We start from the raw sequence: 25,791 nt of genomic DNA on the forward strand, positions 1-25,791 counted from the left end.
ATATGGGGGTGTCTCAAATGCCATCTAACCATAATTGTTCTTAACTTGAAATTGATATCTGTGTATAGTGAGCATATATAATGTCATGTTGTGAAATGCTATTAGACATGAATGACATTAGTAAGTGAGCTAAAAGAGCTTTGGAAGCCACATGAACATTTGCATCTGTTCATTCTATTTCAGGTATATTAAAATTGGAGACAAAGAATGTGAATATAACCCCAGTTTCCGTCTCATCCTCCACACAAAGCTAGCAAACCCCCATTACCAACCTGAGATGCAGGCACAGTGCACCCTGATCAACTTCACTGTAACTCGAGATGGCTTGGAAGACCAGCTGCTAGCAGCTGTAGTGAGCATGGAGCGGCCTGACCTGGAAGAACTAAAGGTAAGGCGCTGGTAGCAAATGCTGTAATTAAGGCACTATTGATAAACATTCAAAAATCATGAGTCAGGACCCAAAATCCTGGGAAGATAGGCATTAAAATAATGAGATTTTAATAAAATAATAAATATTGGTTCTTTTTCTTTTCCTTCTGGGTTCGGAGCCACGTCTCCAGTTGCTAGGGCTTTAATTAAAATATCAAAAATTGTGCAGTTTGCAATAAAATCATGAGAGCTGGCAATGCTGCTAAGGATGGAATTCAGTTATAACTCTTGCTCCCACTTGCTCCTAACTTGCTAAAAAGTTCTCCTTTGGAGCTCAGGCTTCACAGGCTTCAGTTTAAAGGTAACTTGTAAAAAAGCCTTCAGGAGATTCCACTCAGTCATTTTTCACTGATACGAGGTTTAATAAAACATACACACCGCAGAATATTATTGCCACACCTTTTCTCTCATTTTTTTAAAAGTCCTGCCCTCTTTGGGACAGCTTTGTGCTTTCTCCCTTTTCAGCCTGACAGGCCTCAGGAAATCCTGATGGCAAATTTTTGCAGGGGTGGCTTAACAGAAGGTAGTGTGGCTGCTGGGATAGCACCGAGGCCAAAGACTTGGTGGGTTCTAGTCCCACCTCTGCTACTAGTTTGCTCAGATGAGTCACTTCATCTCCTTGTGCCTTGCCTTCCCTATCTGTGAAATGGAGAAAATGATACTCACTTCCTTTTTAAAGTGCTCTGAGATCTGTGGCTGACAAGTGCTATGGAAGAGGTGTATACGATATAATTGTTACGTGTGTCCCAGGAAAACATGCCTCCCATCAGGCAATGAGGAAAGTCATGGGCATGAGAAAAATTTACCAAACATGGTGTTTTAGAGTCCGAGCAGCAGCATAAATTTGAGCAATGCCTCCTTCGTCTCATTCTCCTCAATCAAGGGTGTTTCAAAACCTAAGCAGGACCACTGAAATTCAAATATTTAAATGTATAGAAGTCTAATTAAATGTATTCCCCAAATAAAAAAATAGTAAGAGGACCAAAATAAAATGCTACCATGGCTAAACAACAAAGTCAAAGAAGCAGTTAGAGGCAAAAAGGAGTTCTTTAAAAATTGGAAGCCAAATCCTACTGAGGAAAATACAAAGGAGTATAAACTCTGGCAAGTCAAGTGCAAAAGTGTAATTAGACAGCCCAAAAAAACAATTTGAAGAGTAACTAGCAAAAGACTCAAACTAACAGCAAAAAAAATCAGAAGCAGGTAGTCTAGCAAACAATCAGTGGGGGCCACTGGACAATCAAGATGCTAAAGAAGCACTCAAGGCAGACAAGCTGTTGCAGAGAAGCTAAATTAATTCTTTGCATCCGTCTTCACTGCAGATGATGTGAGAGAGATTCCCACACCTGAGCCATTCTTTTTAGGAGACAAATCCGAGGAACTGTCCCAGACTGAGGTGTCAAGAGAGGAGGTTTTGGACCAAATTGATAAATTAAACAGTATTAAGTAACCAGGATCAGATGGTATTCACCCAAGAGTTCTGAAGGAACTCAAATATGAAATTGCAGAACTACTAACTATGGTATGTAACCTACCACTTAAATCAGCTTCTGTACCAGATGACTGGAAGATAGCTAATGTAACCCAGTTTTTAAAAAAATGTTCCAGAGGCAATCCTGACAATTACAGGCCAGTAAGCATAACTTCAGTACCAGACAAATTGGTTGAAACTATAGTAAAGAACAGAATGATCAGAGACACAGATGAACATGATTTGTTGGGAAAGAGCCAACACAGCTTTTATAAAGGGAAGTTGTGCCTCACTAATCTATTAGAATTCTTTGAGGGGGTCAACAAACATGTGGACAAGGGTGATCCAGTGGATATAGTATACCTGGACTTTCAGAAAGTCTTTGACAAGGTCCCTTACCAAAGGCTCTTAAACCAAAGTAAGCAGTCATGGCCTAAGAGGGAAGGCCCTCTCATGGATGGTTAAAAGACAGGAACCAAAGGGTAGGAATAAATGGTCAGTTTTCAGGAGAGAGGTAAATAGTGGTGTCCCCCAGGGATCTGAACTGGGACCAGTGCTGTTCAACATATTCTTAAATGATCTGGAAAAAGGGGTAAACAGTGACGTGGACGATACAAAATTACTCAAGATTGTTAAATCCAAATCTGACTGAAGAGTTACAAAGGGATCTCACAAAACTAGGTGACTGAGCAACAAAATGGCAGATGAAATTCAGTATTGATAAATGCAAAGTAATGCACTTTGGAAAACATAATCCCAACTATATATACAAAATGATGGGGTCTAAATTAGCTCAAGAAAGAGATCTTGAAGTCACTGTGAATAGTTCTCTGAAAACATCCACTCAATGTGCAGCGGCAGTCAAAAAAACTAAGAGAATGTTACGAACCTTTAGGAAACTGATAGATAATAAGATAAAACATATCATAATGCCACTATATAAAGCCATGGTACTCCCTCAGCTTGAATACTGCATGGAGTTCTGGGTGCCCCATCTCCAATAAGATATATTAGAATTGGAAAAAGTATGGAGAACGGCAACAAAAATTATTAGGGGTAAGGAACAGCTTCCGTATGAGGAGAGATTAGAAAGACCGGGATTGTTCAGCTTGGAAAAGAGACAACGGAGGGGATGTGTGATAGAGCTCTATAAAATCATGACTTGTGTGGAGAAAGTGAATAGGGAAATGTTATTTACCCCTTCACATAACACTAGAATCAGGGGTCGCCCAATGAAATTAATAGGCAGCAGGTTTAAAACAAACAAAAGGAAGAACTTCTTCACACGTGTGACTAGCGTTGATGGGTGCCCAACTTGAGACACCTTGAAGGGCATGATTTTCAGAGGCCAGGTGTTCAGTTCTTTCTAAATATCAGGTTGGACATCGAAAATGGAGGCACCCAAAATCATCAGTCACTTTGAAATTCTTGGCCAAGATATTCAAAGGAAAAATCACATTAACGCAGTATTAAGGTTAAACAGTTAAATAAAATACCTTGGGCTCTACACAGGAGTAACAGGATGAAATTCTCTGGCCTATGTAATACACGAGGTCCAGACTAGATGATCTAATCATCCCTTCTGGCCTTAAAATCTATGAATCCATGAAAAAGACGGCTTGCAGAAGTTAAGTTTCTAGGACAGAGTTAACTGGCCATACTGCACATCTTGCATATTTCATTATACATATTTAGCAATTTAGAAATATGTACTACTAAATGTTCACCTAAAACAGAAATAAAAAATAGTACACATGTTCATTTCAGATCTGTAGGGGTTCTAACTTTTTTGTATTAATGACTTTTTAAAATATTTTAGCTGTCCAGCCTTAATGATGCATTAGTTTTACACGCAATATTAAGGTTAAACAGTTAAATAAAAACCCTGTGTTGAGCCCAAAGTATAACAGGATGAAATTCTCTGGCTTTTGTAATGCAGGAGGAAATCCAGATAGCAGCAATGGTATAGAAATGTTTAACCCACTGGTGTACTGTAAAGTGCAAGCCAACGCTATCCAGGTGGGGCTCTAACAAATCCATCTCCTGTGTACATCGGGCACAGAGAGGGGCCTGAAACACACTCTGGCCAGTGGGTTACAAATGCAGTCAACACACTCGTCTTCACTGGTTCATATAGGACTGGGTTGATGTAGGGTGCACCTGATTAACATAGTTGTGCCACTAGCTAGGACGCATTCCACCCAGCTTCAAAGTCATTTCATTTTAATGAAATAATGACACAATGGGAAAGGCAAATCCAATACACCGTGCAACTCTCAAATGCAATATTATGCTTTGAGGATTATTAGCTCAGTCGGATTCTATGGTATTTACATCTCTGCTTTAAAAGAGAAGCTGCCTGTATTAGCGAGAGAGAAGTTGAAATGACGTGAATTAGGGGTCAGGTCTTTTTAAGCTCCTAGTGATTGAGGGGAGTGGATGCTTAAGGAGGAGGATTGGAAGGCAGCTCCTCAGCGCAGCTCCTAGACTGACCAGAAGGGGTCACTGCTGTCAGAGCTGCCTCTGGCGTGGGGAGTGAGGGCTCAAGTCACAGGATTGCTAGGCTGGCTTTTGAATCAGGTTAAGTGAAAATGCATGAGGAGCATTTTAATGCTTGGGATGCCACAAACCTCTCTCCACTCCTCTGTTGGGAATTCATCTTCCATTGCTGGAGTTTCAGATAAGCACACAGGCCAGCATTTTCAAACTCAGATCCCTAATGTTAAATCTGCAGCTAGGGGCCTACGGAAAAGTGGCCTGATTTCCAATGTGAGCTGTGGGTGCTCAGCACTTCGGAAACCAGGCCACTTATTTGCTTTGAAACTTTTGGGCTCAAGTTCCAATGGAGGGGAAGAAAAATGTTAGTGAGTGCTCCACAAGCTAAACATCCAAGCACTTCTGCTGGCCACAGGGTGCACAAGACAAATCAAGTGGTTTATTTTGCAAAGTCAGATCCTAATTTCTCAGGATATTTTCTCTGTGCTCGTTGGCCCCATTGCACTTGCTGCAGTCACCAAGGGGGAAAGAGAGGTGGCTGTATGCCACCTCCATATTCCCACCCCATGCTTGGGCTTCCGGGGGCCAGTGTTAGGGCCAGGTCAGAGGCAACCAGTTGACACAGAGTGAGTTGCTCAGTATCAGGGCCGAAGGTCAGGGATCAGTCTGGGGCCAGGCCAGGTCCAAACCGCAGAGTCAGAGTCCGTTACCAAAGTGAGACTGTGAGGCGAGAACTGGGATGGGGCTAGGCCAGACTCTTTCACAGGGGTCAGCAGTGGTCTTAAGCCAGACATAGTAACCCATGATCAGAGTCGGGGGCCAAGCCTAGATTGAGCACAGGAATCACGGTGAGTCACAGCAAGGGGTGGTGAGCAGGGTCTGAGGCACGCCAGAGGTCTGCATTATTCAAACAACTCCCAGAAATGGCTTCCTGATTTATGTGGGAAATGCCAGCAAATCAGGAAACCCCAGAGGGCTGTCACGCATGCCCCTTAGGGTGAGATTTCCTGCAGGGCATCTCAGTTCCTCTTGGTGGCAAGCCCATCTGGGCCCCTGGTGGTTATGGGGAAGCAATGCCTGCCTGAAACCCCACAGACCCCAACTGTAGTACCGTGGGCTCTTAGAGGCAATTTGGTCTCCTTTACAATTTAGAGTAACCTCAAAGCTGCTCTAATTTCCACCAGCAGTAACAGCCCCAGGTCACTGGAGCACAGTACCCTGAGGGCACATGCCAGAAGAATGTCCCCCTATCCCCCCTCCAATGTCCCCAGGGCTGGGGGAAGTCTTCTCCTGTGTCAAACATGTCCTTTCCCAACAGAATCCCCAGCTAACCAGTTAGGACTGTTTCGTGCTGTCCTAATCCAGCAGCCCAAAGAGACTGGATGTGTGTGTCAAGGATCTGACCCTTTTCCTCACAAGTCTACATAAACTTCTAAATCTGTGCACATCCCTTTAAAGTCTAAGGCCCTGCATGAGGTTCAAAATCAGTTGATTCAGCAAAAGAACCATCTGACTTGATCACTGAACATATTATTCGTGGGGGTGTAGAGATATTTTTTCCAGGTGTGTTTGGGTTAGAAATAAACACCAAGATGATTGCTGAACAAATTCCACTTCTTGGTAAAAGCTGGAGTATGCAAATAACAGCTAAATAGTTTTTAATTACTGCACGTCAGGTGGGCGGCTGTTGAGCCCTCCCACGTTGCTCTGACAGAGCCAAGCAAAAAGACTGGGGGAACCTCCCAGCCTGCTTCACATTCTCAGAAAGAGAAATGAACAAGTGTCAGTGTGTGGAACATGATATCAAGTTATGAAAGCATCAACTTCATTGGCCTAAAGGGAAAAGAGTTTGACATTGCAACCAAAGAGTTAAGGCATTTCACTGAGCACAAACCTTACTGAGAGATGTTCGACTCTGAAAATCTGTGATCTCATTGGTTATTTAATATTTAAAGTTTATATACAATTTGCAGAGACAGCTTCATGGTATCTCTATTGCAAATCTATCAGTGATGACGTTTTATATAGTTTTGGAAAGGACAGCCATGTAAAATTAAAATAAAGCCATCGCGTTGGCACAACCTGGAGAATCCAGGGAGTGTTTTATGAGTTTTTGTATATGGAATTTGTTCCCTTTAGCCACAGACAGGTAATTTATCCCCATGTTACAAATATCCAGTGTTGGGAGGCCTCACTCACAATTAACCTTTTCAATGATGTCTGCCTACGCCAGGGTGCACGGTTTGTACCTGATGCCTCTCTGAAATCTCTCATCAAAACTAAGGAGCTAGACAATCAGAGTGGAGGAAAAGGACCATGAAACAAGAATGAAGCTGTTAATGATTGGCGCTGCTTTGCAAGGGTATAAACAGCACATCAGGACAGAGTGCCTGCAGCATCCTCAGATTGCATAATTATAAGTGGAGCCTGTAGCATTGCCTATAGTTAACGTTGCTCAACACTTCCCACTGTAAGGCCCTGTTTCCAGCTGCTTCTAACTTTGCCAAACTAACTGGTTGAGCTGACCGTTCCCGTGAATATTTCTGGAAAGTTTCAGCAAAAATAGTTCAGCTGCTTCTAAGAACAAAAGTAGGGGAAAATACATCGGTTTGTTGATGTTAATAAAGTTCTTACAGCCGTTTCAGTGTGCAGCTCAGGTGCTTTGAGCAAGAATTTGAAATTTGGCAAGGGAGTTGTCTGCATGTCAGGAATGTTCTTTTTACTGTTCCCATGTAGAACCACCCAGTTTGATTAAGATATAAGCCTTGGAAAATCACAGTCTGCACATGCTCAGTAGAGACCTGTTATATTTGGCAGCTAAATTCCCTGACAATTCCATCTGCACTGAGCACGCTCCAGCCCAGGGATGCAGGGACAGATGAGAAGTTGTTCACCGAGAGATTCACATCTGTATTCCACTCAGGTGTGGAGCCAGTGGTGTCCAGAGCCAGAGAGTTTTCCATACAGTACTTGTCGGGGGGGCACACACACACTATGCCTCTTTGGGCCCCCTCCCAGGGCAATTTAAGAGAGATGCTATCCTGATCCCTCTTAGTTCCTTCTCACTGCCTGAGTCAGAGCTCACCATGTGGTTTACTTCAGAATTGCTATGCAGTTAGAGGGTCCTTTCCTATGTCTGTTTTTTTGTAGTTATAGCTCAGTAGTAGTACCCACTAGTTAGTGATAGTTTAGATTGTTTCAGGATAGAGCCCAGTGGCATTTGTCACCAGGCTTCAAACACCGGCACTGCCCGTCATGTGGGGTCGCAATCCCAAATAGCAATCCCCACATGCTGCCTTATATGCCTCAGTGAGGGGCATATCAAAGAGAGGGGCAGTATCTATCATTCTTTTAAAAAGACAACACAGATCTCCAGAGACTTATGCCTCAAACAGCACCTCATGTAGCAAGCAATGCGACCTGCTTCAGTGCCAGGGCCTTTGGCCAATCATCCAACCCCACAACTAGCCTCTGAGGGAACAGCAATCTCAGACAAGCCCTTGGACTCAGATTCCTTTCTGCAAAGAAGGGATAGATCCTCCTCAAGATGCTCTCCACAAAAGAGAACCCATAAAGTGGACAGGAACCATTCCAAGTCCCTAAGAGACTCCCTCTCTATGTGAAGGAGGAACTCCAAACATTGCCAGGATTCCTCAGGTGCCCAGGGTAGAGTCTGGCCTTTGTCCTGTGGCTCCCCGTACTGAGATGGGACCTTACTGGTATTATCCTGTCAACTCCAGCACTGTAACAGGGACAGTCAATGAGTTCAATACCAACAGACTCAACTCCAGTACCGGCCTTTTAGGTCCTTTCAATCCTGCAGGCTTTTCAAGTGACATCTGACCTGCTTAGCCTTTCAATCCTGGGTTCCCTGATGGCACAAGACTCTTTAGTTGAGGATCTGCCTTCAGCCATTCTGGGTCTGTCCAGTTCTGTAACCTGGTACAGAATCCATGGATGATACAGGTACTGGCTTCCAAGTGAAGAGACAATAAGGATGCTTCCCTGGAACTGACTTTGGTTCCACCATTTGCCAGATTGGTACCGTGCCTGACTTTGATTTCTGTGTCAATTGATCATCCAGCACCTCCAGCTACAGCACTGATTCATTCATCTATTATGAGGCCAGCACCAACTTTTGAGATGCCCCTTCAACATCTCGGGGTGCATCTTGGGTACCAATCTTGGCATTGACGTTTCCATCTACCTCTGGGCTACAGACTCATCAGGACAACTGATGGCCCCTCCACTACATGCAACCTCTACAGAAAGTTCTTTGCATTTTAACTCAGAATCCTCCTCCTCCTCCTCGTCTTCCCTTGCTACTCGAAACTCAGTAAGAGCCTCTAAGTTATCTGTGGAAAGGAATCATTGATACTGAGAATGGAATCACTCTGGTAACAGACACAGGCCATCTTGGCTGAGTCCATACTGGCCTCCAATTCCATATTCATTGCCTGAATGGACCTACTGGAACCTTTGGGTGGAAGTGTCCTCGATTGTTGAGGGACCAGATCTTCAACCTGCTCCAGAGGATGTTGCCCCCAGTAAACCACCCTCTGGAGCTGTTGGTTTCAGGGCAACACCCTCAGGCACTTTCTACTGACCCACCACAGCATCATCCTGAACCTGTGACCCAGGTTCCACTGCTACTGTCTTCCTCTTTGCCCAATGACTCTTCAGTACCAGATTCGTCCTCTCTCATACCAGAGGACTTCAAGTTTTTCCAGGACCTTTTAAGAAGTATGACAGCAGCAATGGGCATTCAGGCTGAATATGTACAAGACAGTATGCATAAATTTCTGGTAGGGCTGTCGATTAATCGCAGTTAACGCATATGATTAACTCAAAAAATTAATCGCAATTAATCGCAGTTTTAATTGCATGGTTAAACAATAGAAAACTAATTGAAATGTATTAAATATTTGTGGATGTTTTTCTACATTTTCAAATATATTGATTGCAATTACAACACAGAATTCAAAGTGTACACTGTTCATTTTATATTTTTATTACAAATATTTGCACTGTAAAAATGATAAAAGAAATAGTATTTTTCAAGTCCTCATACAAGTACTGTAGTGCACTCTCTTTATCGTGAAAGTGCAACTTACAAATGTAGATTTTTTTGTTACTTAACTGCATTAAAAAACAAAACAATATAAAACTTTAGCGCCTACAAGTCCACTCAGTCCTACTTCTTGTTCAGCCAATTGCTAAGACAAACAAGTTTGGTTACATTTACGGGACATAATATTGCCTGCTTCTTATTTACAATGTCACATGAAAGTAAGAACAGGCATACGCATGGCACTTTTGTAGTCGGCATTGCAAGGTATTTACATCCCAGATATGCTAAACATTCATATACCCTTCATGCTTTGGCCACCATTCCAGAGGACATGCTTCCATGCTGATGACGCTTGTTAAAAAAATAAAGTGTTAATTACATTTGTGACTGAACTCCTTGGGGGAGAATTGTATGTCTCCTGCTCTGTTTTACCTGCATTCTGCCATATATTTGATGTTATAGCCATTTTGGATGATGACTCAGCACATGTTCATTTCAAGGACACTTTCACTGCAGATTTGATAAAACGCAAAGAAGGCACCAATATGAGATTTCTAAAGAAAGCTACAGCACTCGACTCCAGGTTTAAGAATTTGAAGTGCCTTCCAAAATCTGAGAGGGATGAGATGTGGAACCACGCTTTCAGAAGTCTTAAAAGAGCAAAACTCTGATGCAGAAACTACAAAACCCAAACCATCAAAAAAGAAAATCAAGCTTCTGTTGATGGCATCTGACTCATGATGATGAAAATGAACATGCATCGATCGGCACTGCTTTGGATCATTATTGAATAGAACCTGTCAACAGCCTGGATGAAAGTCCTCTGGAATATTGGTCGAAGCATGAAGGGACGTGAATCTTTAGCGCATCTGGCATGTAAATATCTTGCGATGCCAGCTACAGCAGTGCAATGTGAATGCCTGTTCTCAGTTTGAGGTGACGTAAACAAGAAGCGGGCAGCATTATCTGTTGTAAATATAAACAAATTTGTCTGAGCGATTAGGGAACAAGAAGTAGGACTGAGTGGACTTGTAGGCTCTAAAATTTTACATTGTTTTGTGTTTGAATGCAGGGTTGTTTTTTTTTACATAATTCTACATTTGTAAGTTCAGTGTTCATGATAAAGAGATTTTACTACAGTACTCGTAATGGAAATCGAAAAATACTATTTCTTTTGTTTTTTACAGTGCAAATATTTGTAATAAAAAATAAAGAAAGTGAGCAGTATACTTTGTATTCTGTTATAATTGAAATCAATATATTTGAAAATGTAGAAAACATCCAAAAATATTTAAATGAATGGTATTCTATTATTTATCAGCGTGATTAATCACACAATTAATCACAGTTTTTTTTTAAATCATTCAATTAATTGTGATTAATTTTTTTAGTTGCTTGACAGCCCTAGTTTCTGGACATCTTGCAATCATTAGCCCCTGGGAGGCTTGCTCGCCCAATAAATGAAGCGCTTTTGGAGCCCACAATAACTTAGTGGAATACATTGGCTTCCATAGCTCCCACTGCTAAGCATACTGAAAAACACTTCCATGTTCCTATTCATGGCTGTGAGTGTTTTTATTCCTCCTCACCACCCAACACCCTGGTGGTCACTGCTGCCAATTAAAGATCTTGTCAGGGCAGGTACAAGTCTACACACAAGGAAAAGAGTCCAAAAGACTTGTTTTGTTGGGAGAAAGATTTATTCGACTCTGTTATTACAGATGCACATAGCTAATCAACCAGTGCTTCTGCTGAAGTATGATTTTCTAAATTGGCCTCATCAAAATTTGTTAATAAACTCCCTGAGGATGCATGAAATGAGTTAAAAACCTTTCTTGCAGAGGCTCATCAAAAGTCACTCCAGCTGGTGCTTGACATCACAGATGTTTCCTCCAGAGTCATGCCTTCTGCAATAGCAATGAAAAGGGCCTCATGGCTGCTGAACTCTGGTATAGTCCCAGACATTCTGCAGGCTTTAAAGGACCTGTCTTGATGGTCACTCCCTCTTTTACGATAAGATTGATGAGACCTTAAAGTAATTCAAAGATTCCAGAGCTACAATATGACCATTAGGAGTCTATCCTCCAGTCACTAAAAGGTGGCAGTACAGACCTCAAGAGCAGCAACAGCAATGGTATGGTCAGCTGTTCTACAGGCAACCAACATACCCTGCTAGACAATGTAACTTCTCTAAGAAGAGACAAAAGTCTCAGAGGCTGGCGTCAGAATTCTGTGTGGTGGTTGTGTCACAACCTCACATTTAGTCTTAGCCTAGTTTATTGTACATAGTTAGTAGTTAATAGATAGTGTTAGTGTTCCCCAGTGATGCCCGCACCAGGGTTTAAACATTGCCCTTCATGCAGAGGGGTGATCCCCAACGTGACTCCCACATGCAGTGCTTGCTTTGCCTCGGTGAGGCTGACCTTAAAGAGTGTCGTTCGATCTGTATATTGCTTAAGAAGCAAACTCAAATAGCATGGAATCTTTGCCTCAAGCAGCATCTGCTTGAGCAAGCCATGTGGCCTGATCTGGCCTCCAGGTGTCCAATGACTCCAGTACTGACAAAGGTGAAGCCGTACCGACTGTATCCTCACTGCTAGTCCAGGACTTGCACCTCGGCACTGCGCCAAGATGCTCCCCTCCCCATGGTGGGCACAGAGCTGGTACCGGAATTGGTGAGGGGAACCTTGGCAGCAAGAGCCTCTTTGGCCCTGCTGCATTCAATGCTGCAGGTGCTCCCATGGCGGTTCTCATCACCCTCAACATCGACACCTGCATGCTTGGAACTGATGATATTGCCTTTATCGGGGGCACCAATTCCTGCCTCGCTCTGGGTAACGGATTAATTGGACCACCTATTGGCTCCCTCTGCCCATATTACTGAGATCCCGGGGCTCTGATTCCCAGTCAGTCTCGTCATCCTCCCACTCCACATCACCTGATGAACTCCGCAGGACGCCAATGGATCAGTATGGCTCCCAGAGTTGGTGTGTGCCCTGTGGTTGGTACAGAAATCCCTGGGCCTGGTCTCTCCCAGTCACCAATGCCCTACCCATGTCAGTGGCCTCCTTGGACTCAGTGGGATGCGCCTTTCTTGTGGAGATCCCGCTCTTCATCCCATTCAAAGTTGAAGTCACCCACCAGGTCAACGATGGTGGCTTTGCATCAGTCACAAGTCCAGGTATTGGCTGTCTTCCTCCCCACAATGCTGCCAGAGTCCTCCCTTCCAGGTATATCTTCCCAGAATTGAGAGCCAGTTTTGGATCAGACAAGACCTTTGTCCTCATCACCAGATGATGCCGTGTTGCCTGATTCATTCTCCCCTGCTATTCTGCAGGACTTCAAGGCATACCAGGAGCTTTAACACTATATAGCCACATCTCCTCGTGCCCACAAGAGTCCTGTGGAGTACACTGGCCTTGCTACCACCAGTGGCTAAGTGCATGGAAAAGCCCTACTTTTTTCCTGTGTATGACATTGAGGTGTTCTATTCCCACCCAGCCCAAATTCCCTGATTGTAATGGTGGTAAACAACATGGCTTGGCAGGGTAGGTTCAAGTCTACCTCCAAGCATAGGGACTCCAAGTGATTGGATCTTCTGGACCAGAAGATCTATAGACCTCATTGTCCCTGCAGATGAGGATCACAAATCAACAAGCTTTGCTGTCCAAGTGTGATTTTCTCAACTGGTCAGCTATATCTAAATTCGAGAACCAGTTGCCCAAGGCCTTGTGTGAGTCGTTCCAGGCATTCATTGAGACACAGATACGTTTACGGACCATTATGCTATTATCACATCTTCCAGAGCAGACGCAGGCCTTGGAAGGGTGGTCCTGCAATCTCCATTCCAGTAGACTCTGAGCCCTGCCTCCAGACTGGGGTACTGCTTGTGAGTCACCTAATAGAATGCATGTCCTCATCTACTCGAAGAAGAACCATAGTTATAGTAAGTAACCATTTCTTTCAGCCATGCTGATGACCCATTTGGGTGTCAGTGTGATTCCACATGATGGAATTTCTGCACTTTCAGTTTCCCTTTATAAAAGTTTTTGGGTGTAATTTTTAGGTTATATTAAAAAAATAATAATGTCACAAAATCATAGATTCATAGACTCCAAGGCCAGAAGGGACCATTGTAATCATCAGCTCTGACTTCTGATACAGCCCACGGAATTTTCCTGAAATAATTTCTAGAGCAGATATTTTAGAAAACATCTAAGCTTGATTTAAAAATCATGAGTGATGGACAATCCACCACGCCCCTTGGTAAATTGTTCTAATGATTAATTATTCCCACTGTTAAAAATGTATGCCTTATTTGCAATCTGAATTTGTCTATCTTCAACTTTCAGCCATTGGATCATGTTAGATCTTTCTCTGCTAGATTGAAGAGCCCATTATCAAATATTTGTTCCCATGTAGGTACTGACAGACTGTAATCAAGTCACCCCCTAACTTTCTCTTTGTTAAGTTAAATAGATTGAGCTCCTCGAAATTATCACGTTAGGGCAAACCCTCTTCTAATCCTTTAATTGCTCTAATGAATTATCAGATAATTCAAGCACTCAAAAACTAGGAACCCCCAGTATGCAGATATGTATGCATTTTGATACAGTCTTGAATTACATGCTCACATGCTATTTTTCCACAGGATCTCTTGCCCCACTCAGTGTGCAGGATGGAACATGCTCTCTGAGTGAGCAGTTATGCAATATTTTGTTGTATCCTCCTTGTTCTCTGAATGGCCCCAGGCCTCATTTATTGCACATTATTCAAACCCTGCTCTCGATACAGAACTATTAATTTCCTCTTGGACATTCCATTTAACTTAGCTTTTTGTGTGTAATCCTATTAAGAAAAAGATCAAAATTATTCAAAAACTGGTGGAAAATAATTGAAAAATGTAGATAAACTATTACATGCAGATAAAAAGGTCCAAGTCACTGATTCAGAATGACCTAGAATGCTCTACTTGCAGTGTATTGGACTAGCCTGGCACCATTAGCTGATTCATTACTATTCATTACTGTTAAGAGGCACAAAGTCGAGAGATAATAGTTCTGCCATTGTCTCTAAAGATTGTGATAGAAGAAAACGAGTAAGGCAGTACAATTCCCGAACTACTGGATTAGACTGGGTACTTATGAACTGCATGGGTGGGATTAGGAGAAAGTTTAATTCTAAAATTAGTAACCCTAAAAGGCTTGTTTATTTTTTATTTATAGTAGGTGTAGTTGAGGAGGGCAGTCAGAGTCACGTTACTGCTCCATTCTCTTCTTCACCAGAGCAGGCTATGTGAAGGTCAGATATGTCTGCTACTGCCATCTTCCTGAGTTGGGGTCTGATCCAGCTCCCACTAAAGTCAATCGAAAGACTCCCATTGATTTCCGTGGGGTTGGAACAGATCCTAACTCATGAGAACTCCTGAAATCGGCAGCTATCGACAGTTTATGAGAAATCTCACATCCAAATTCCAGTGGAAGGCAAGGTGGCTCACCCCCTGGATTGATGGTCTGTTTAAGCCATCCCAACACCTTTTGCTTACCCCTGTCTCTGTCCTGGCAATGTCTTAACATGCTGATGGACTTTACCAAGTCCTGCCATAGGATTTGAGTTGTGGTGGCTAATGAGAAATTGAAGCAAGGAAAGGTTCATTATTCCTCCCCCAAACACAAGAAGAAATATCAATTTGCTTGGGAGAAAATTATATTCCTCTGCCCATGCTTCAAATGAGAGGGATACATTTGGCATTGGGGGTATTGGCATGGTACAAACCCTTGCCTTGGGACAGAGTTATTGCATTAGGAAACCAGTTTCCAGAAGAAATGAATAGAAGAAGCCGAGTGGTTGTGTCTGGATGTCAGGAGGTGTCAGGAGTCTGTGGAATACAGTGATATTACAACGGAGACAGCCAAAGATTCTAGATCAACCTTGAGATTTCGGATCTGTATCAACCCCCTAAAAGGTCAAAGATGGGTTTCCATTATGAACGAAAGGGTCGAGCATAGCTATCATCTGAATGCTTCCAGAGACCCAGGAGTGTGCTCTAGCAGGCAACGATTCACTGCGACTACGACCCCCTACTGCCCACAGGCCTGAGTATTGATATGTGAAAGGCTACAGGGAGGCTCCAGTGTTAACGGGATTCCAGCTAGATGCCAGGGATGGATGTACTTCCCAAGGGTGTTGAGCTATACAGACAATCTACTCCAAAAACTGACCTTTATATTTACAGCTATATTGGAAAACCATTACCCTGAACAGGACGAGGAGGTGGGCTGCTCCTGGCGGGGTTGGAGAGAGAGGCCTTGACAAAAGAACTAGAGCAGCAGCATCACTGAATGGAATGAGCTTTTTAGACTCTTGGGAAAGGCTGCTGTTTGCCGGCTCAGCTAGGCAGGCACAGGAGCTTTGATCTCTGACAATAGTTGCACATATAGAGAAATCCAATTCCTTCATCTGTCAGTGAGGCTTGAGGGGGTGGCAGTTTGTGAGCCCTGAGGAGAGCTAGCCCATAGAAGGGATTAATTTTTGGTGGTGGGACAAAACATAAAATGCCCCATGATAACCTGTTTTTTTCAGAAATTCCGTTTTCATTGTAGTATATGAAATATCAAACTATGGACAATTCCATTGTACAAATAACTAACCATAGTTTCTGTGACATTAAAAACAATAGCATAACAGACCAGTAATCAGGTATAGACATCTGTGGGGAATACAGCATCCTGTGCAGTTCATTGTTTGCACTTAAGGGCATTACATAGGAATTATGAGCTATTAGAGCAAAAAAAGAAATAATAATAAAGCATCCGTCCTTATTCATAACGACAGGGCCTCCAGCTCACATTCTAGACCACTAATAGCCTGCAAAATGTCATTTTAAATGCAGGCCATGTTTGAATGACAGGAACATGCAAAATTATAGCCAAATCAGTTTTCTGTGTCAAAAAACTTATAAAATATTTACTTCCTTGGGCAAAGTCCTGCATGTAATGCCCAAGAAATAAGTCCCTGAAAACGAGGATTTCTAGTTGGAATGCCAACAACCTGCACACTTCAGTGCATTAGCTGTCCTACATACTGTAGGTGCTGCATTGATACGGAACATGTGTACAGTGTGTGTGTGTGTGTGTGTGAATAGCATATGCAATATTTCAGTCCAGCATTTTGGAAGATTTAAAGTTGATTTATTATCAATGAAAGGTTCAGAACAGATAGCCTGAACTCCTCTATATACAAAACAAATACCACTTGGGGAGCAATGCAGGGCTCCCGGTACATAACTCCTCAGCCCTGGACTGATTGGGGTTTAAGAATAAGAGGAAAGTTTGGTTTCCATGGACCATTCTATCTCTTGTCTCATAAATGAGATTATCAACCACAGTGAGGGTAGAAATGCTGCTTTCTGGTGGCATGGATGCCTGTGTGCCTGGAATGAGCTCAGAGAACCAGATCATTTCATGCTGACACTGAATTGCCATCTGATGGCAGCTTTGACCTCAGGCTTGCTCCAAGTGCATTTTAAATCTCTGTCTTTAGTGAGAATTGGGTTGGATCCTTATTGCTAAAAAGCTCCTTTTCTGTTGCCAGTTCTTTGAGCCACAAAGCAATGCTACTTCAATACAGTCTGGGGATTTAAATGCCTTCATCTTTCAAAGGGCTTCTCTATGTGCTAAAATATTTGTGATTATTTCCTTTTGACAGCACAGTAGCAGAAAGGCCAAGCTTATATTATACCCAGCAGTGCACAAGACAGGTGCATGGTTTGCCATGGGATATTTTCTCTGATAGTGTTTGTAGTGGTTCAGCAGCGGGGTTCCTCCCGCTCCGGGTCTGTAAGAGGCCAGTCCGCCTCACGACGTCTCTGGGTGTCACCTGTCGTGGGGAATTAGTGGCGTGGCAAGAGTCTATAGCTCGGGCCCATAGTCAGGGGCTGAGCAAGAAACACAGTTAAGTAGACTGGACCCATAGGGCAGGGCAGGGCAAGGGGAGTCTATAGCTCAGGCCTGCAGTCAGGGGCCGAGCTAAAAAGGCAGACAGGTAGCCCAGACCCTCAGTCAGGGCAGGGCAATAAGTCTATAGCTTGTGTTCACGCTCAGGGCCGAGCAGCAAGGGCTTCGCGCATCCTGGCTCCGACTGATGGACGAAAAGTGGTGGCTTCTTGGCCTCAAGAGGGGGAGACAGCCACCCCAGGGTTGGGGCGGCAGGGTGGGGCACAGGCCCATCCACTCCACTGCACCCCGGCCAAGGGCCCTAACAGTGGCAGTGAGATTTGCCACTGGGTCAGCGGGGATCCTGACCGCAACAGGCGGTGCTGCAGTTAGACTAGGGTCGGCTGCCTCTGGGCCACTTCCTGACTCCCCATCAGCTTGTACCTGGTCCTGTAGAGGGTTGTCCAGATCGTCCGGGTTGAAGACCTGTGGTAGTGCTGGCAGCTCCTCCGCTGTTGGGTCAGCGTACGGCTCTGGCCAGTCCTCAGCTCCCCAGGGGCCAGCAGCAGTCTCCAAGCTCGGGTGCAAGCAGGAGGCATCTGGCTCCTCCAGCAGCTGCAGCCCAACTGAGCTTTCAGACCCATCTTTTATACTTCCTGTCCCGCCCACTGACTTCCGGCAGGAGGGGTGAGTGTGGCCTGGCTCCGCCCACCAGGGCTCAGTGCGGGGTTCCTCCCCCTCCGTGTCCATGGGAGGCCAGTCCACCTCACTACAATGTTAAAAAATGAGAATTTGTAAAACAACCGCCCTCTTGGATATGTACCTTCATCCCAGTACAGGCACTGTGCCCCCTGGCAAAGGCTGAGCAAGAGATGCAATCATTTGTGCAAGGGCAGAATCTACTTGTGGAGGGTCACCAAGCTGAGGAAGAGATGCCTTCATTTCACCATAACCCATGTCTTCTATTAACCATTATTTACAGAGGAAAGATAACGGAGTGGCAGCTGGACACAGAGCAGGTTGTTATGGAGGGATTTGTTGTGTGAAGGAAAACTGTAATTGCACTGTAATTTACAAGGTCTGTACTTCAGCAAGTGGCTATTTAGTTGTTTATATCTGTTTGATTGTCTTGTCTTTTAGATTGTGAACTCTTTGTGTCAGGGACTGTCTTCGATTCTCTGGCACAATGGGGCTCTATCTCTGGGGACTACTTGAATACAAACCATAGTAACAGCTAAGTGGAGGCATTATTGTGCCTTGGGTTATGAAACTGAACTATCTGGCAATGTGTCTTGCACTAATCTCTTTGAATAGAAGTGAACTTTCTGCTTTTTGGCCATTTTTGCTTCTAGTTGTCAGCCTTTTACCCATTTTGCTCTCAATTCTGAGATGACGTGTGTTGATGTGTCATGGGCAGGGGTACTGGGACCTTTGGGGATGGGAGAGAGTGGCGGCCATGCTAGCAGTGGCGGACTGCACCGAGGGCCATCCTTATCCAGACTGACTCAAGTATGAAACGGGAGGTGTCAGTGGGGAGGGTGCAGGGTGTGTGTGCGTGTGAGATCTGACCCAATTCTTTTTCTCCAAACCAGTTTGCACTCTCTTATTTTGAATACATTCCTAGCTGCGGGGCATACATCTTCTGTCCCTTCTCAGTCCGTACATGTTCAGTGTTCCTTGGAGAGAGCTTCATAGTAGGGATTGGATTGATTTCTGCTGCAAAAGGTCATGATAAACACTGGCCTGTGCAAGTGGGTTGTGAAAATTTAAATCTAATGCTGACACGTTGCCCTTGACACTGGTCTGTGGCTAAAACTTCCCTCATTGTTTATTTGCAGTCAGACCTCACAAAGCAGCAGAATGGATTCAAAATCACCTTAAAAACTTTGGAGGACAATTTGCTGTCCCGGCTCTCCTCAGCGTCTGGGAACTTCCTCGGGGACACGGCCTTGGTGGAAAACCTGGAGACCACCAAACAGACAGCTGCGGAAATTGAAGAAAAGGTAAAAGCAAAGTCTGGGCCAGAAGAAGGGAACATGGGTGATGTTATTCATCTTAAAGATGAATATGTTCCTCTTGCCCCTTCTGCTGCATAGAGAATCGAAATCAGTATAAATTCCTGTGCTCTCTAATCTGGCTGGCTCTGAGCAGTTCAATTCTTAAGAGCGTGTGTATGTTAAAGGCCTATTTAGGAAGAAGAGAAAATGGCAGTGCCTGATGTAAAACAATAAAACTTAAACACTGTATCGAGATTGGTTACACTGCTGCAGCTTAATACTGTGGCTTTATTTATTTATTTATTTACTTACTTACTTATTTGATTAATTCTGAATACGTTACACTTCCTCAGTTAAGCCAGAATTTTAGCCCAGGTGCAAGCTGGAATCCATTGGTGTTTATGTGATCCAGATTCAATCTGCAGAAACTCAGATGTTTAGTACCCATGCAGTTCCCCTGGGTGTAAATTTGGTTTTTAAACCAGTCTGCACTGTCACCATTATTATTTACACAGCTTGTCTTACTGTTTGTACATTTTCCCTGTATCTGTCAGACACAAGTCATCCCTTCCCTATCATTTTGCTGGGGGTTCAAGCATGAACAACAGCTCTCATTTCTCAGCATGGGACCCCCACCTCGCTGAGAGGCTAACAGTTTCCCCTCCATTCTTAGGCTGTTTCTAACAGCTCTGAATGTGAAATCATATTTATTCTGCTTGACAAAGATATTTTGTTTGAACTCCTACAGGCCTGGCTCAGTCACAAAGAAGAACACAGAGGACATTTTAGCAAGGCTGTGTGAATTCTAGAAACAATTGCCCTCATAGCTTTAAGACTAAGCCATTGATTGATGGTGTCTGGGGAAGCCAAAGCCAGCAGTGTATTTCCCTCTGACTCTGTTTTGTGGGTGGTTTGCCTTCTCATTTGCTTACACCCATTGAAATACTTTATGTACCTCAATCCTCAGCTTTGGAACATTTCAAGTGGCTGTACCTTCCTCACAAACCACTGGGCATGTGAACCAGCCTTGGCTGTGGGGCTGAATCAAGCTCCAGTGGAGAGAATGCAATGTTCTTTCAGCATTTTTCTTTTCCATTCAGAATGCAAGTTTCCAGCAGTTTTAGCTTCTAAAACAAGAACAATCAGATTCCAATTGTGAAGTGGGTCACCACCCACCCTGTTGTACAGGGGCTGAATGTTGGAATTAGACCTCACTTGGGATCCAGTCTATGTGGCCTTTGAGTTGTTTTACTGGCAGGACTCTTGAGAAACATGCTGCAGGTCAACTCCATGCTCATTCTGGAAAGACAATGCTAACGGAATGTGAGGCATAAGAGCCCTTTGATATCTGGCAATGGATCTGGCAATGCAAGAGCTGCCAGGATAATTTCCATGCCCCCTCTCAGAGTTTTGGACCCCTCCATGTTCTGCTCCAGAGATGCCCACTTAGGTCTCACGCCACTAGCTATCCCCCTCTCTATGGCTATGGCTATTCTTATGGTGGTGTGTAGACCACACAGGCCATGCCCACACTTTTCACCACCGTGTGAAGCTACTTGCTGCATTGAAAGGCTCCAGCAGCAGGACACTACGCTGCTAAAAACAGCAGGGTAGATGTGGAAGACACTGCGTGGGCATGTAGAAAGCCAGTGTAGGGTATATACTCTGGGGTTCAGGTGCATAGGCTTCTCTGTTCTACGTGCCTGAGCCATGCCCCACCAACTACATGGCTGTTTATGCCCAAGCTAGCTGGGCATGCAGTGTCTGTATTCTACACACTGCAGTAAGTGTAGAACTACCCAATAGGCAGAGCCCCACAACGGTCTCCCTCCAGACTGGGGATTTAGATTGAAGTTCCCCTGCCATTCCCTGTGGTTATCCCAGCACATCTGATGTAGCTCAGCACCTGCAGGTTCCATAATAGCGGAGTACCAGTGACCAGCCAGCCTTCACAGAGCGCACTACATTTATTTACAGAGTAAATAGATCAGGGGTCGGCAACCTTTCAGAAGTGCCGAGTCTTCATTTATTCACTCTAATTTAAGGTTTCGCGTGCTAGTAATACATTTTAACGTTTTTAGAAGGTCTCTTTCTATAAGCCTATAATATGTAACTAAACTATTGTTGTATGCAAAGTAAATAAAGTTTTTAAAATGTTTAAGAAGCTTCATTTAAAATTAAATTAAAATGCAGATTCCTCTGGACCGGTGGCCAGGACCCAGGCAGTGTGAGTGCCACTGAAAATCAGCTCACATGCCACCTTTGGCACGCGTGCCATAGGTTGCCTACCCCTGAAATAGATAAAACAATAAAAGGTCTAACCGCATGCTGTGCTTACCAGAGATCCCTCATCTTCCACATGAGGGTCAGGTAGATGACAAGGTCCTTCAGACCCTTCCAGCAGAGCTTGCCCTCTTGGACAAAGGCTCATGCCAGTATTCAGATCATGAACAAGAGCCAGACCAGCCTTATGCCAAAAGCCTTTCTTTGTTCCTTGGACCTGACCCGGTATATGTAAAAATCCCCAGTGGGTGGCGGGGTGTTCTTTGGAGTTGTTTACCTGTCCTAGGCTGTGCTGTAATCACCTCCCACTGGTTGTAGCTCCTGGAGGGAAGCTCGGTGACCCTCCCCCATGGAGCTAGAATACACCTGTCTGGGTTTTTCTGGGATCGTCCCTTTTTCTAGGTAACTCTCCCAGGAAATTGTACATCCTCCTGGGACATTAAAAGTCCCCTTTTCTGTTAGTCATGCCCCTGCTGGCTCCCCCAGCTCCTACTAGCTGTAGTTGGGGAGCTGTGGGGTGGCAGCACCTGCGCAGAGGGAGCTCTGGCTCCAGTGTCTGGGAGCTGTGAGGACAGGGCAGCTTGGGAGCAGTGAGCGGCACAGTTTGAGCTTGGGGCTGGCAGCATCCAGTCACTTCCATATAGGAACCAGCTGTGGGGATCACCTCTGGGTGGGAGCAGGTTGCCACATCCTGCTTGCCAAGGTCGATGCCCGGGACAGCCCCTGGAGCAGGGAAGGGGAGACAGTGCCCTGGGTGGGGGCAGGCAAATATCCCGTTTTTTTTTTTTACCTCTGAAGTGGCAACCCTAGGAGCAGAGACACTTCACCTTCATTATTTAAAAGCATTTTAACTCTTCCCAAGACACTTACACCAGTTTAACTAAGGCTAGGTCTACACTACGGGGGGGCGGGGGTCGACCTAAGATACGCAACTTCAGCTACGTGAATGGCGTAGCTGAAGTTGCGTATTTTAGGTCGACTTACCTGGCTGTGAGGACAGCGGCGAGTCGACCGCTGCCGCGCTGCCGTCGACTCCGCTTCCGCCTCTTGCCGCGGTGGATTTCCGGAGTCGACGGCAGAGCCATCGGGGATCGATTTTATCGCGTCTTCACTAGACGCGATAAGTCGATCCCCAATAGATCGATTGCTACCCGCCGATCCGGCGGGTAGTGAAGACGTGCCCTGAAAGTGTGAATTTAAACCAGTGTAGTTAAACTGACGCAAGTCCCTGTGCAGACACTCCTATTTCAGTTTCAGAATGGCTTATGTTGGGTTAGCTGAAGTTGATTAGGAATCACTAAACCAAAATCAGCTGCTGTTCAACCAAAATCAGGATGTCCACATGGGGGCTTGCACTGGTTTAAAAACTGCTTTCAATTAAACTGGTGCAACTTACGTGTGCTGACAAGGCCTAAAGTTTCTACAAATCTGTAAATCAAACTTTGTCTCTCACTTTAATTCTTAACAATGGAAAGATTTATTTTTGTACCTGACCCCATACACTTGTGGTACTTATTAATATTAAATTCTATGTGTCTTCAAATTCAAACACTGTCATGGGAGTTCTCATAGCAGTTCATGGATTCCCTCTTTCGTATGCTGCGAATTCCCTCTGAGTCATGCAACTGCTGTCAGGTAAAGGTGGAACTGCAATAAAAGTCCTTCAGCCTGGGGGTAAAAGTGACATTTAGCAATTTCTCGGTAATCTTTTCTGCAGCAATTCTGCTTGCACAGACCCTCATGCTGCAGCTCTCGATTGTCAATCTGTAACCTAGCTGCACCTTAAAACTGGCAGGGTAAAGGTGAAGAAAAAGTCATTAAGCCAGCTGTGCAAGACAGTACGGGAGTATTTTGCCTCCCAGCACCTTGCTTGTTGGAACCCTGCACATGCAGCCTGTATTGATCAGGCCTCAAAATTTTGTCTGTAGCATTAATCCATCCTCCTTGCCAATCAGCACCCCGCCTCCCCCCAGGACAACCCCTCACTTACTCACTTCTTCATTTATTAAAATAGACCACATTACGAGTGACCTCTGCTTTATACCAAGTAACCATATCAGTTTGTACTCACCTTTAAATATGGTGCTAAGGGTGATCCTGGACAGTATAGACCAATGAGCCTTATTTGAATATGAGATATGGTCCTGTCCTGGATTGAACTCTTTGAGAAGCAAATCAAAGAGTAGGAGTAAATGACCAATTCTCAGCTTGGAGTGGAGTTAATAGCAGAGTCACCCTGGAAGCAGTGCTAGCTAGGCCTAGAATTGCTTGGTACCTTACATTCATTAATGACCCACATGTGGGGGGCGATTAGCGAGGAAAAATTAGCTGATGTCAGGGCACGTCTTCACTACCCGCCGGATCGGCGGGTAGCAATCGATCTATTGGGGATCGACTTATCGCGTCTAGTGAAGATGCGATAAAATCGATCCCCGATGGCTCTGCCGTCGACTCCGGAAATCCACCGTGGCAAGAGGCGGAAGCGGAGTTGACGGCGGCGCGGCAGCGGTCAACTCGCCGCCGTCCTCACAGCCAGGTAAGTCGACCTAAAATACACAACTTCAGCTACGCTATTCACGTAGCTGAAGTTGCGTATCTTAGGTCGACCCCCCCCCCCCCGTAGTGTAGACCTAGGCTCGTCAGGAGTAGGGCGTATTGTGGGGAAGCTCAGAGGGGCCCAGTGGAAGCAGGTAATTGGGCATCGTGAAGTGAAATACAGCAGAGTGCTTACCTGCAGCTGGCAGATCTTGGGTTTTCCCAACCGTGTTGTGACAGCACTTTTCAATTCCAGAAAGAGACAGGCAGGGAAGAAGCCGACACAAACATGTACCAAAACCTGCCTCACAGAACACAACCCAAGGCAATTAGCCAAGGCCAGCTGTTCCCAGTATAAGCACTGTCCAGGTCTAACTGTCACTGCTTACCACCCAGAAAACAAACCTGCCAGGCTCAGAGGGGGAATATTTGAATAGCTAACAGGTCAGGTTCTCACTCTGCAGTCTGTGTGAAATCACAGCAGCCAATTCTCACTGCTTGGCAGTGCAGAGAATTGCTCTGTAGTCGTAATCAGAGGGGCTTTTGCCCTCTCTTTTGGTCACCCAGTTTTGTGGTAGGTGTTATCATCACACAGGGGCAGCAAAAGAACTCTGCTCTCCCCATCTTTTCGGAAGTGAGAGAGAGTCACACAATTAAAATAGTTTCATGATTGTTTTGGTCTTTAATTTCCTCACAGGTCCAGGAGTCCAAGGTGACAGAAACAAAGATTAACGAGGCGAGGGAGCACTACAGACCTGCAGCAGCACGGGCTTCTCTGCTGTACTTCATCATGAACGACCTCAATGCCATTCACCCCATGTACCAGTTCTCTTTGAAGGTACTGCCCCTGTGACTGACAAGAACTCTCCCAGCTCCCCAGAGTTCTGCTGGACAGTTTAGTTACCTCATTAACATACTACGGTGAAATGGAATCTGTTTTCTTGGCCAGGTGGAGGGGAGGGTATTTTAACTCCCACTTTAAAAGTAGGTATAACCTAATCCCTTCTATTGCTTGGTTTTCATGGAGGTTGCTGTTATTTATGGCTTTCTAAAAGCACTTCATGGTTTTATTTTTGTTTCAGTAGCACCTCAGAGTCCCAGTCCTGTACCAGAATCCCTTTGTGGTAGACGCTGTACAAACACACCACAGAAATATTCATAGATTCAAAGGTCAGAAGGGACCATTATGATCATTTAGTCTGATCTCCTGTAGATCACAGGCCAGAGAACTTTCCCCAAAATAATTCCTAAAGCAGATCCTTTAGAAAAATGTCCAATCTTGATTTAAACATTGTCAGTGATGGAGAATCCATCACAACCCTCGGTAAATTGTTGCAACAGTTAATTACTCTCGCTATTTAAAAAATTATACCATATTTCCAATCTGAATTTGTCTAGCTTCAACTTCCAGCCACAGAATTGTGTTATGTCTTTCTCTGCTAGATTGAAGAGCCCATTATTAAATATTTCTTCCCCATGTAGATACTGTAATGAAATCACTTCTATCGTCTCTTTGTTAAGCTAAATTGATTGATTTCCTTGAGTCTGTGTCACTATAAGACATGTTTTCGAACC

At 44.4% G+C, this 25,791-nt stretch overlaps 1 protein-coding gene across 1 annotated transcript in view; it reads left to right on the plus strand.

Moving 5' to 3' along the window:
* Nucleotides 1–25,791, plus strand: part of DNAH9 (dynein axonemal heavy chain 9) — a 420,192-nt gene that overhangs the window by 266,434 nt on the left and 127,967 nt on the right. Inside the window, exons 55-57 of the mRNA XM_065415313.1 lie at nt 184–388; nt 19,240–19,404; nt 24,914–25,054. Coding sequence (XP_065271385.1) covers nt 184–388; nt 19,240–19,404; nt 24,914–25,054 — 511 coding nt within the window. The remainder of the gene's footprint in view (nt 1–183; nt 389–19,239; nt 19,405–24,913; nt 25,055–25,791) is intronic.

The sequence above is a fragment of the Emys orbicularis genome, chromosome 13 (assembly GCF_028017835.1).
Source record: "Emys orbicularis isolate rEmyOrb1 chromosome 13, rEmyOrb1.hap1, whole genome shotgun sequence".
NCBI classification, from domain to species: domain Eukaryota; kingdom Metazoa; phylum Chordata; order Testudines; family Emydidae; genus Emys; species Emys orbicularis.